Genomic DNA, 13,698 nt, shown 5'->3' with positions numbered 1-13,698 from the left:
AAATATTACAAAGCAAGAACACATAGTTTCAACTGATAACTCACCATCTGTTACATATATCTAATGATAAGTACATCACTAGTTACTGTTTCATTATAACAATTGAAAGCACATAAATATATTTACTGATTACAATATTACTTTTGTTTACATTCAACTCTCTCCAAGTTTTGACATTCCATGTAAAGCCCATAGAAATTAATACTAAATATACTTATTACTAAAACAAACCACTTTTCATAATATTTCATACATACAGTAATCCAAAATGAATAAACTACTGAAGTTTCAAAATGTGCTTCTCCTATGAAATGTATGAAAAACCTCACTCAAGAAGAGAAAATTCTAATAACTATTAAGTTTTTACAAAATAACAATATTATAAACAATAAAACATTCTTGAACCTTGACCAGCTGGATGTGCTGAAATCCATCTGTACTGTTACAAAAAATAACTTTAGGAACAGTGATTCCACCACAGAGACGAAATTCTCCTTCAAACCCTCGTATTCCTGGCAGATTATTATACTTACAAGAACGATCAACCTAAAAAACAAAAGATGAAAACTGGTCTGAGTGACTTGCCACTTTCAACCAACCTTATAAACTTCTTTTCTAAATAACATTCAATACACTAGGAAAAAGTTTACAACTTTGGGTGTAAGATCTAAAAACCTGAAATGTAATAAGAAATTTATATATAAGCATAAGACAGAATATTAAATCACATTCTATGATGTAAAGTTCCTTTGCCACAGAAGCCTGTGAAACATAAACTGTAACATTAAACTTCCTTCAACAGAATAGCAAATGAATTTCAAAATAGCAATGTAAAACAATAGGATATCATAATTTATTGCACTTATTTTAATTTTTCTCAAATTCCAGGAAACTGTAAATCTAGTAAGAGTACTGTTAACAGATTTTCAATCCATCAGCCATTAAACTACTATTAAAATGGAAAAACTGTCATAATTGGATTTTCACTTTAGCTAGTTTTTTGGTTAATGATTTTTTTTCATTACTTCTTTCCTCACATAACAAAAATTGTTCTGTCAATACAAAGAGGTGGTAATGATACAAGAACGAGTGTTATGACCTCTTCTTCCACTACAAATGGTGTTGTATGCAATGACCCTTGTTGTGGACTATTGCTTTGCAGTACAATTTCCACTGCAAGGCATTTCTGTCCAATACAATGAACCAATGCTGTACCACTCTTCTTCCATACTTTCCAAATCCATTAACCTGGTGTGGAAAATGACTTCTGAGGGCCCATTTGAGCAATCCAAAGGCACAGATGTTCATGAGAGTTATCAGTGAAAGGTATAGATAAATTTCTATTTGTATTTGAATCTTGTGAAAGAACTGACACTCTGGCTTGAAGCTTTGTCTTGATGAAGCATAATTTACAGTGTAGAAAAAGATGGAATATTACCCCTTTTACCTTAGCATTTTTATCAACTCTTTGAATGTTTAACTTACAATTATAGCTGTAAGCTACAATCTCCATAAATCTCTTGGAAAAACTTTGATGACATGTTGTACACCATATTTAACACATCAACTGCTGTGATGCTTGGTATCATGTATGGCATGTGCAGATAAGAGTTTTAGTACAATATCATTGCATTTTCCAATTAAAATAATAACAAATCTAAAACATGTGATATTTACATTTTTTATTTACTATACACATGTATCCTCTGCAGTGAACATGTTAACATGTTTTATTACTGGTAGGGCAATATTAAATAGACCAGAATTTTGCAGCTACTTAAATAGATGCATGCTTCACCCAGTGTATTTACATACTTTCATTTGTCATATGCTAGATGTTTGTATATCTCAAGAGTTGGTCTTCTCTTCAGTTATGTGTTTTGAAAGAAAGCTGTGAACCTGGCTAATGTGTTTGCTTTTATGCCAAAATCAATATACATTATCTCATTTACAGTTCCAAGGGAAGTTCCTACTTCATATTCTGTTGCAACAGACTACTGTTTTCTTGGCTTACTTTCAGCAACAAGCAACTTTCTTTAATACCTCATGCATGTCAGAAGTCAATCATGAAAAAGCTTCTTTTTTTTCCTGCTGAAAGCATAATTTCTCTTGCTTTACCAATATGATTTAACACTACAAATATCCCTTTCTTTGAAACTCTAAAATTTCATGTCTTGCATGCTTTTATAATTGTGAAAGTGGAGAATTTTGTGTTGGTAAATGCTGTAACGTAACATTCCCAGAAGGGGTCAATTTTAGATGCCATCTGCACTTGAAAATAACCACACTTTAACTGAAATAAGAGGGTTACAGCTTTTAAACTGGTGTAATAGCAGATCATAGAATGACCAGGAGCAAGGCATTTGGATATGTAAATTGTTAATGTTACCTTAGATTGTGTACAACTTTCTGTGTTCTTTGAAGTTAAGAAAATGTAATAATAAGCATAGACTGTAATGTGTGAATAAAACAATATATTCAGAGTATCCAAAATTCACACATAAATGTTATGTCAATCTATACACATACACACAAAAAACAATCCATAAAGGTTGGAAAGTTTAAATTTAAACATACTTATTAAACCTGTGTTACAATACAGTAAATAAGATGTACATCAAAGGCTAAGACTATTATTTTTCCTCAGTTACCTGGTTTTTGTCTGGTATACTATGAATCATAATTTCTTTCTGAGAAACAGTATACCTTCCAAGTTAAATTTAATGTATACTTTAATTTCCATAATGACAAAGATCTATGCTGTTAAGACACACACCTGTATATCTTGTGTTAGAGGAGGAATCTTATGAAGGTTCCTGATCTTCACAATCAGCTGATCTGTAGGAATTTTATTTATGCTGCCTACAGATTAATGAACAAAAAAAAGTAAATTAAAGTTTATCTCTAGAACTATCAATGAGTTTGTCTGGTTATAAATAATTTCTAAAATTTTTCTACCTTATCAAAGATTGAACTTAGACATAATTTTCATTTTCTATTTAATAAAAACAAACACTTAAACCAATTTTAGCCATTTTTATGCACAGCACATCAATTTAATTAAACAGAAAATCAAAATTTTCAAACAACACTTATGTAGCAACAAAATTAAAAAGAGGAAAATATAAATATTTCAGTTAATACAAGTTATTTCCAAAGACTTCATGACTCTTCTAGCCCACTAGTAATATATAAACATGAAAAAATATAAGCTACAATGAAGCTTACGAGGTTTCAGTTTTTGCTGGGGGATAGGCAAGTAAGCCAGATTAATATATGCTTCACAAAGTACTTCCATTTGAGTGGCAATTTCAGAAATAGAACTCTTCTTCAGTCTACTCAGCAGTGCTTTAGCTGCCTGTACTCTTTCCTGGGGCAGTTTAAAAAGAATAAACAACATATAAGCTACAATAAAAAATTAACTATCCTTTAATAACTAAGTACTTAAAACCTATGGTTTAAACAATTATCAACAAATCAAAAATTAAATCCTTACTTTAGTAAAATGTCATAATCACTGTATAGAAATAAAATATTAAGTTACATATTACTACAGTTTTATTTGTAATACTTTTATTCTCATCATAAAAAAATATAAAACTAAGATAAAATTATAGTTGACTGTTTGTACAATATTTCTATATAAAAAATTTTTTATATATTTTTATATCAAATCCCAGGCAAACAGTTAACATTAAAAGCTGATAGGGCTACGTATACATCACCAATTATCATGAACTTTAATAAATAAATCATAAAAGACCAATAAGTGGAAATTTCTCAGAATAGCTCCTGCAATATATATAACATGAATTGTTAAGTACTCACACAAATTTATTAACACTGATTCTCAGGAGTTACTACGACATCATTTCATCATATGTGTTATATATTTGAACAACTAATTAGTAAAAGAATAATGTTTAACTCAGTTTCAGGAGCAATAATAATACTAAAATGTCTTTTCAAGTATCTGGAATGTAAATTTAAAAATCCTATGACTTCAAAATATTCATGTACTTGTGCATATTCAGTAACCAATTACAAACTCTCATGAAATAATTAAAATACTTAAAACAATCAAATATACAATTACAAACTGTAATTAATAAAATAACTCTCTTCTGATGAAACTGAGATGTATTGTGAATACTTCTCAATTTACCTAGAACCAGTCTACAAAACCCACAACTACACAGCTGCAATTAAAATTAATTTATCTTTCTTGAAATAAAATAAACAATAAAGAGCTTAGTCAACCACACACATTAAAATGAATATGTCAGAATGTGCTCTTCTCTTTAACAATAAACTTTCTATAACATAAACTGTTGCTCAACATTACTAAGCTTTATAAATCCTAATTTGTTAGCTTTTAATACATTTTTCAAACTTAAAAAAATCCAAGAAAAATTTACTTCCTCTCTTTCACACATAAAAAACAAAAGTTAATTTTTACTCACATCACTCTCTGTTTGGCTGCCCTGGCATCCAGATAACTTGAAAGCGTGTCCATCTGTGGTATCTTTCTCTGCATTACTCAGTGCAAAGATAACGGGCAAAGCATGAAAAGGGTGATCTAAGGTTATTTTTTCAATCAACTACAAAAAGAAAACATATCAAAAAGCTTTTAGCAAATCATTAGGAGTTATCAAGATACTAACTTATAGTATAAAAGATATAAAACTTTGTTTGTTTGTTTGTTGCGAATTTCACGCAAAGCTACACGAGGGCTATCTGCGCTAGCTGTCCCTAATTTAGCAGTGTAAGACTAGAGGAAAGGCAGCTAGTCATCACCGCCAACACTAAGCCTTCTCTTTCACCAATGAATAGTGAGATTGACCATCACATTATAATGCCCCCACGGCTGAAAGGGCGAGCATGTTTGGTGTGACAGGGATTCGAACCCATGACCCTCAGATTGCGCATCAAGCGCCCTAACCACCTGGCCATGCCGGGCCAGATATAAAATCTGACAATTATACCAATTAGAATGATAAATCTTCTTTAGAAATAATTAGGTCTTTTTTTAAAATAAATTGAAGGATATATATGCATTACTGATATAAGTTATAATGGTACAATTAAGAGTAGTTTGTAAACAATATCTTAAAAACCAGTTGTTTGCTGCAGGAAAAAAAAATGTCATTTGTCTGAACAAACAGATTTGTATGTGTTTAAAACATTTTCTATTTATTACATATCAGTAAAATCTTTAGATATATGAAAAAAGTCCTACTTGAAAAAGTACAGAGCAGAAGTCAGCAACTGATTGTTGATTTATCTTCCCCATTCTTGCAGCTAGTTGGTAAATCAGAGGGAGGAACTTATAGCTTTGCATCTTGGCTATTCCATTCTGAAAATCATATAACACTTAAGAATACAACAAAATTTAAAGAATCTAATGAAGTATACATTGTAACTAGCAATAAACTCTTACAGAGTTCTTTTTAATTGGCAAATTTTTTCTAACCTTTCCCTATCAGTTAATTTATCATGCACTCTGAAATATAGGTTGATAATCCTGATTTATTTTGATTTTCAAAATAATATTTTTATTAATTCTCAAATAACCAATTTTTTTATATTGTTCACTACCAGTGGGGATCCACACATTGTATCATATTGAGTAAATTATATTTTCACCTGTTATAACTCTCAAATGTATTAAAAGAATAGGCCAAATCAGTTAGATGAAAGTACTTATTTTCTATGTAAAATACATAGTGCACCTTAGCAGCAATTAGTGGGATTAACTGAATACTGATGGTATTTTTGTATACATTTTTCATGTGTGACTCATATCAGGCAGGCAGTAGCACTGCCTATGTAGGGATGGCTTGGATTGTTCTTTGAAATGGTATTCTAAATATCTCCTTAACAGGTCATCAGAACTTTACAGTACTATACAGTGTTTCCTTTTATAACAACATCTATGTAATGTTTCAGTAACAAGTTCTGGGAATGTGTGTGTGAATATCACAGCTAAAATTTTAAATTTCTTGTTCTTCTTTCTTCTGCTTCTTTTTTATTACATGACAACTCAAAAACCAAAACAATGATGTCAACCAATTTCACTGAGGTGACCTAGTTTTAATTACAGTATCTGCTTTTATAACTTTAATAAGTAGTTGTAATTAAAAACAAAGAAACATAATTCTAGAGTAAATGATGTTATCATTACCCCCTGGAAGTTAACTTTCTCACAAAAATTTGATGTTCTTTTAAATAGATTAATAAGTTCAGGGTGAAACAGGAATTATCAGCCAATAATAGAAAAACAATAAATATTTCCTTTGGAACCTCACAGTATTTAGAACTTGGTTACAATCAAACAATCATAATCTAATAATAATAATGAACAAACTACATCAGGTGCAAATGGATCAAAGATTAATCTTTTACTGTAAATCAAATCTATAAAAACAATATATATATATATATATATATATATATACACACACATACAGTCATATACATATATGTGGCAAACTTCAATAGAATACATCGAGCATTAACTTTTTTATTAATTATTAATCATAAAACCAAGTTCGTCACAAAAAATGTTTGAACATACAAAATGGGGAATGAGAGAAACTTACTCTAAAAATGATGTAACATAGAGAAATTAATACCATCAACTTTAACAATCTAAGGATGAAAGTTTAATTATCAAAGACAATTTCTTATAGTAGGAAATTGTATCCTGCAAATGCAATAAACAAAATGATTTTTAGAATCTTGAGAATAAACTACTAATTTATCATATTACAATCTCTTCTTATCAAGATAAATGAATAAACAAATAAATATCACTCAAAGAGAAGACCAAGTAAAAGTCTACACTAAACAACAAAAATTATCAGGTCGCACTGGATTTAAAAGTCAAAGAAATGTTATGAAAAAGAAAAAAAGTAATACTTTTAAAGGTGTATGACATACAAGATAAAAACCAGTTTGGATATATTTCTTTTGTATTTTAATTAAGTAAAGCATTAAATACCACATCAACTTCTTTCTACTAAAAGGCAAAGTTTAAATTGATGTTTTCCAAACTACTTTTTAAAGTGCATCTTCCAAACTGGTGTGAAATTCACAATTTGTAACTTGTCACAAATAGCCACGTATATGAACATATTGATGACATTTCAATTAATCAAAATACGACACAGTCAGAATAGTGAATTTGAAGTGTTACAGAAAACTGCATTCAGATATTTGAATTCAACATTCAATAAAATATTGCTTGACTTGTGTTAAACTTAAAAATATATCAGTTTTTCTGATTACAAAAGCTAGTACGTTTAAGTTTTACAGACTGAATTTTTCATGCTTGAACTGATTAGAAACCAATTATCTCTTTCCATACAGAGTTCTTCAATGCAACCAACTTGGAACTACTTTGCAATCACAAAACTGTACACACTATAACTCTGAATTCAACAAATATATTTTTTTTATATAATTTTGCAAGCTTTTATTAAGCAGTATAAGTCTGTTATACACAAAAACTATTTATTTTAATAAACTATTTCTACTAAATATCTATCTGTGAATTTCTGAAGCCTTTACTGAGTCAGTCAGTTAAGAACAGAAGTTATAATTTTGCTATACTGAAAATGTATTACTGCTAAGTACCTCCCTCCTCTCACAAGATTAGCTCACTTCTCATTTCTCCAATAGGAGTGTGACACACTCATATGATGCATGTGACTCCCTCTCTATGCCTCTACCAAACCATAACTTCAAAATTTGGTAGAAGACGTAAGCACCAGAGGAAAGTGGGGAGGAAGGGTGGTAAGTCAACTACATCCAAAACCTATGTCACTTGGAACCGACATCCATACTGGAGTAGAATGAGGGTGATACCATCTTCACCTGAAGTTCAAGAGCCCAAAGGGAATCTAGAACCACTTCGACTCCTGACGATAACACATATATTAGCTTTAATCGATCGATCCGGGAACCAGACATTTGGTATCTAAAGGATGTCTATGTGATATAAATCAACTCTCCCAACAGTGAAGCTGACCAGAACCATCAGAAAAGCAATAACATCCTCAGATTAAGATACAACAGGGGGTATCAAAAAGGACAGAACCAGAGCAATCCCCCTTTATCTCCACTGTGACCTACAACACAGGAGTATGACCAAGGAAGAAAGATAGACACCTGAAACATGTTTGAGGACTTATGTTGATTGGTTCTACTCTAAATCCAAAACCCAGCCATGGGGTACTGACATCCATTTGGGGGTAGGATGAGGGCTCCCAATCGAAGATATGAACTGCACTTTGACGTCTCACTCCTTTTTGAATGTATATTGCAGGATATTACATCATCTACACCTGCAGAACACCACTGCCCTATTCTGTACTGAATGGTTATAGCCATCTTTGTGTGGAACCCATTCAGGAGGGTGCCTCTACAGTCGACCACCCCAGCAGCTTGGAATTGGAAAGTGGTAAGGACTCCCATACTCCACTAGGAAAGGAGGGTGAGATTGCATTGGAGAGTCCAGAGGTAGAATGGGATAGGTCATGAACAGAGGAAGAATTCCAAAGGATAAAGAGTCGGGAATGGGTACCATGTAAGAAAGCCATGCAGGCAATACAGTAAAGAAGGGTACGGCGACATAGAAGTCTATCCAGATTGGGATGAGCGCAGAGATGAGAAATAGAAGGAGGGGAAATAGGCGAAAAGGACGAGTTACCCTTCCTAGCCGCCAAGGTCTTTGGGAGGAAGGAATGATCCAGATAAAGGAGAAAATAGGTGTGGTGGTAAAGCATATGTGAAACGTCAATGTCAGACCTTCAACGTCCACTGGCTAAGAGAAGAAGGAAATATGTTTTAAGAGAAAGGTGAAACATGAAGAACGAGGAAATAGGTTCAAATGGAGGTAAAGTGAGGGAATGGAGAACCACATTAATATCCCAGTCCAGAAAACTAGGCAATCTGGGAGGATGACAAATCCAGAAGGAACACATAAATATGGTAAGGACAGCATAAGCAAAAACTTGATGGTATCGGGAAAAGTGAAAGGTATGGGATAAGGCAGCCTGATAACTCGAAATTGAAGAGACCAAAGATCCTCAGTCAAAAACCCATGTGAGAAACTCAGCCACATAAGCCACAGTAGGTCGGGCAGCAGGGAATCGTGGAGTAGCAGACCAACTATGGAATACCTTCCATTTGCATTGATACACCTTCATTGAAGAAGGACGTATGGAACAAGCCAAAAGTATAGCTACTCGATGGGAGAAAGCTGATCTCCTCACCAAGGACCAGATAAAAGCCAGACGTGAAGATGAAGGACATGAATGGCAGGTTGTAGAACTGGTGACTGAGATTGACGAAGAAGGGAAGGAGACAAGGGAAGAGGTACTGGAGAGAAAAGTTGCAGCTGGTGTAATCATGGAAACCACGGTTGAGCTGGCCAATAGGGAGCGATCAAGAGGACTTGACACAGTGTGGTGTGAATGAGAGAAACCACCCAATGAAGTAATCAGACAGGAGAATAAACATTAAGGAATCTGTGGGACTAATCCTGGCTGAAGGTATCAACTGCCAGAGCCCAAGGATGAGGTAAAGGGGACAAAAAGATGGGTAATTTGTGATTGAAGACTGTGGCAAATGCATCTACATGTGGAAAACCCCATAGACTGCAAAGCCAAGAGAGAGCAATGACATCACTGAAGACCACATCCCCAAAAGCAATAGCACCTTGCAAGCAGAAAGTAAGGGTGCTGAAAGGGTGTGGCGAACTAACAATTCCATGGAACGAAATTGCAGAGGAGAAGTTTTGGCTCGACTAAGTTGAGCATTGAAAAGAACACCTAAATGGACAAGATATTGGATAGGATGGAGAAAGAACTTCTCCAATCTGATTAACCAGCCCACCCGAGCAGCCATGTGAAGGAACTAACAAGTATGGCTGGCCAACTCTAGTTCGGAGTCAGAAGAAGCTAGTCTTCCATATAATGGTGGAATCACAGCCCCTGAGCATGAAGATGGTGAGCAAAAGCTCTAACCACCCGAGAGAAAACATAAGAGACAGAAAAAAAGCCAAAGGGTAGGGCATGAAACTGGTAAACCACACTGCGATGGATGAATAAAAGATACAGACATGACTGTGTTGAGACAGGGATGTGTAGATAAGCACTGGCAACATCCATCTTGGTCATCCATAAGCTAATAGAAAATGCTCACAATAGAGTGAGAAAAGACTCCATGGTAAACAGGGCAGTTGAATGAAGCAATTGAGGCAGGACAAATTAATGACAGGCCTCCAGTCACTGGTTTTATTGGGAACAACAAAGAGTCTGGAATAAAAACCTGGTGAAGTATGTAAAACAGGTTCAATGGCCTACTGAGTTAGTAGGTCCTGAACCTCCTCTGAAAGATGCTGTCTAGTCATTGGATCCAGAGGCAGAGGGAAGGAAACGGATATGGGAGACATGGGAGGTGGGGAAAGAAACAGGATCAAGAATCCATCTGATAAAACTTGAAGAATCCAATGATTTTTGATAATAGGACACCAGTGATGAAGAAAATTGGCAAGTCAAGATCCCACCGGACCAGAACCCACTGGGTAGTCACCAATACTTTTGGAGACGTGGCATGCATCATCGAAGATAACGAGAAGACATGGCACCCTGAGAGGCAGGGACAGGTAAGGGTTGGGGAAGGAGAAGAATGGGAAACTGTAATAGGTGTCATATTGTGCTCCAACTGAGACAAACAGGCAACAAGATTGGAAAGGGTAGATTGTTGTTGTACTAATGCAACACATGACTCCAAGGACTCAGGGATCGTGTCAAATACATAACACCATAAAAATGGAGCCATACATAAATCCTGAAGATAAGATGCTGGTAAACACATGGGAGTTAATGTCACATCACGAACTAGAAGGTCCCAAACACAGAGAAACCATGTATGCAAAGTCGAAAACAAAAAATGAGTCAATGTGGAGGAAAGAAGGGAGAGGATGTCACTAGAAAACTCCTTAAAATTTTGGTGGAGAACCTCAAAGAAGAGATGCATGGTAGAGAGATACTGTAAAAGAGTTGTGAGGGTATGACAAAGGTGGGAAATTTGGGCATAGGTTAGATTTACAGGAGATTTGGGACCACCCTCCAAGCAATTAAAATAGAACCTAACAATTGTTGGTCTAGAAAAGGACAGTCTGCACGATGATATGCAAGAGCAAACTGATCCGAAGCCTGTGGGGGGCAAGGCATGCTAATCCCGTCACTTAATTGTGAGGCAAGTTGGTCAGCATGTACTTGAATATCTGGGGAGGGGGGAAAACCAAATAGGGATATGAAGATTGGTCATATAGTAAAAAAGGATACAGTTCATAGGAAATAGGGGCAAAGAATAAAACATCACATACCTGAGAAACAAAATCCAAAATGACTGTAGTAGCCTAACCGACTTCTTGGGAGGAACATGGGTAGGTATGGCAAAATCAGGAGGTGAAAATAGGCGATTCAAGTCCTCGTCAGCCTGAACAGGGCTCAGCATGTTTGGGACGAAATGGGATGAGGTCCAGAGATAGAGGTTGACCCATGTAACGTTCAATCTCCCTGCGAGTAAATGCAGATAAATCTCCCAATGGGTTGCCAGCACCTGAGACTTATGACAAAATGCTAGTCACAGGTGTGACCCAGAAGTAGTTATATGATCTTTGGAATTCATAATCAAGAAGAGTCAACCAATAAATAAAAGTGATGAAAAAGTCTTAACAAACTTGGAAGTAATTTAAATGAAAACACTTTGCAAGTATACTAAAGTTGACGGAGAAACTTGAATCAAACAAAGAAATACATCCAAGCACAAGCACTACCAAACAAAAAGTGACAGTTCAGTAGAGAAGCATAGAGGGAGTCACATGCTTCACGTGAGTGTGTCAAGCTCCTATTAGTGGAAAAGTGATGCATGATGGTTTGCATTAGAGACATGTTGGGATCATTTGATTCCAATAGGGGAGTGCAGAAAGCTTGTGCATGCATAAGGAAAAACGTTTGCATATAGAGTGCAGCAATGGATGAGAATGGCTAACCTTGTGAGAAGAGGGAAGTACCATATCGGAAATACTTATTTTCATCATCCAGTTTTGACCTGCATAATCTCTAGAACCTACAAAAGGAATATCCGTGTTGTTGTTTTTTTAAAAAACTTTATATATTATTTCTTTTTTATTTCTACCCTAATATTAATGGTAGCAAAATCATCAACGTACAGGGAAATTAAATGTTGAAAAATATGAAATAAAGTGAATAACACCTTTTTTTTCTTCTTCGATTGCATCAGTTTTGCAAAATTTTCAATTAATTCACAATTTCAACTGTTAACCTTTTCCATCCATTTTCTTTTAATTTTATTGTAGGCTTTGTACCCACAACTACATGTGAAAAGCAATAAACCACAGCAAAAGCCTATTACATGTTTGAAGTAGAGAGTTCAAGTACTAGCTCATGAATTAGTGTCAAACTTCACATGTGAAAACAGTCACACAGACATTTTAAGAGTTTTGTTCAGATAAACTGAAAGTTTATAATTTTTACATTTCAGTTAATTTTGCTAAAAAATATATAAACTTCATTACCGAGACCTTTTGCTCTTGGAAGCTAGTCATGGGTCTGTTCTGTTAACCCTAATTTGTTTTATTCACAAACTTGGTTGTATAAAAAGAAAAAGTATTTCATGTAATTTTCAAATCGGCATTTTAAAAAACAAAAAATACATCCCACTAGAATAGAATGTCCCAAAACTACAACAATTTATCTGACTTTCTAACTCAGCTATAATTAGGCAAAAAAAAATCTGTTAACTGCTCAGTTGAACAACAGCAATCACTGGCAAATAATCTAAGGTCAACTGTCTATGTCTGCCCACCAAAAAGTAAAAAACTGTAAGTAGAGAAGAATATGTTCTTTCTATTGGTTGTAAACATGTCCATCGCACAAGCATACATGATTACATAAGTGTCTTGAAACACATGGAAAGATGGAATGGGTGTGACAAGTGTATTGATGTCTTAGAAATCACGAACGCATGAAATTCAAATTTTATATTCTTACTTGCAGTTATACATAGCTTGTGTTTCTAGCTGATTTGACATTCTGAAGATATGAAATTTAAATGGGGAGAATTCAGACATGTGACAAAGATAAGTGAAGATTGAGAATCTTTTAGTATTTCCTTATGAAATTAAAAAATTAAAACTTTGATAATATGAAAATACAATTTATAAACTACATTTTGATGCCAAGTGTAATGACATAATTTCATAACAAAGTTGTTTAATTAAATAATGAATTTAACTCTGTAAAAAGTCATGACATGAAAAACATTGACCTTACCATATGGAAAAGTTAACTAGTTTGACTTAGAATCCATAAAATGTAAGAACTGTTTATGTCAAAGTGTGTAGCTGATACAGACCACAGGATTAATTAAACCTATATTTTCTTTTATGTTGAGTTTTCATTATTCCCTTGTCATTAAAAGGAAAACAGATTATTAAATTAGTCTTCATTGCAGAACAAAATACAAAATAATTCAGGTTAGCTGACATATTAAGATTACCACCTCAGCTCCTGTGTTCAAAATCAGACAGGAAGTAAATCCTTGTGCAAACTCTGTTTATGTATTTCCCTGTGTGCTGTAAAACAACTAAAGTTCTTGGTT

At 34.1% G+C, this 13,698-nt stretch overlaps 1 protein-coding gene across 1 annotated transcript in view; it reads right to left on the bottom strand.

The window, feature by feature from the left end:
- The window catches only part of LOC106467321 (serine-protein kinase ATM-like), a 158,523-nt gene that overhangs the window by 20,341 nt on the left and 124,484 nt on the right, over positions 1–13,698 (bottom strand). Inside the window, exons 49-53 of the mRNA XM_022395484.1 lie at positions 5,240–5,356; positions 4,464–4,601; positions 3,229–3,370; positions 2,777–2,862; positions 406–546 (exon numbers count right to left, since the gene is read on the bottom strand). Of these exons, the coding sequence (XP_022251192.1) occupies positions 406–546; positions 2,777–2,862; positions 3,229–3,370; positions 4,464–4,601; positions 5,240–5,356 (624 nt within the window). The remainder of the gene's footprint in view (positions 1–405; positions 547–2,776; positions 2,863–3,228; positions 3,371–4,463; positions 4,602–5,239; positions 5,357–13,698) is intronic.

The sequence above is a fragment of the Limulus polyphemus genome, unplaced genomic scaffold (assembly GCF_000517525.1).
Source record: "Limulus polyphemus unplaced genomic scaffold, Limulus_polyphemus-2.1.2 Scaffold2567, whole genome shotgun sequence".
Classification (NCBI taxonomy): domain Eukaryota; kingdom Metazoa; phylum Arthropoda; class Merostomata; order Xiphosura; family Limulidae; genus Limulus; species Limulus polyphemus.
Note: the sequence above shows the minus strand (reverse complement) of the source record. Positions and strands in the feature narration are given on the sequence as shown.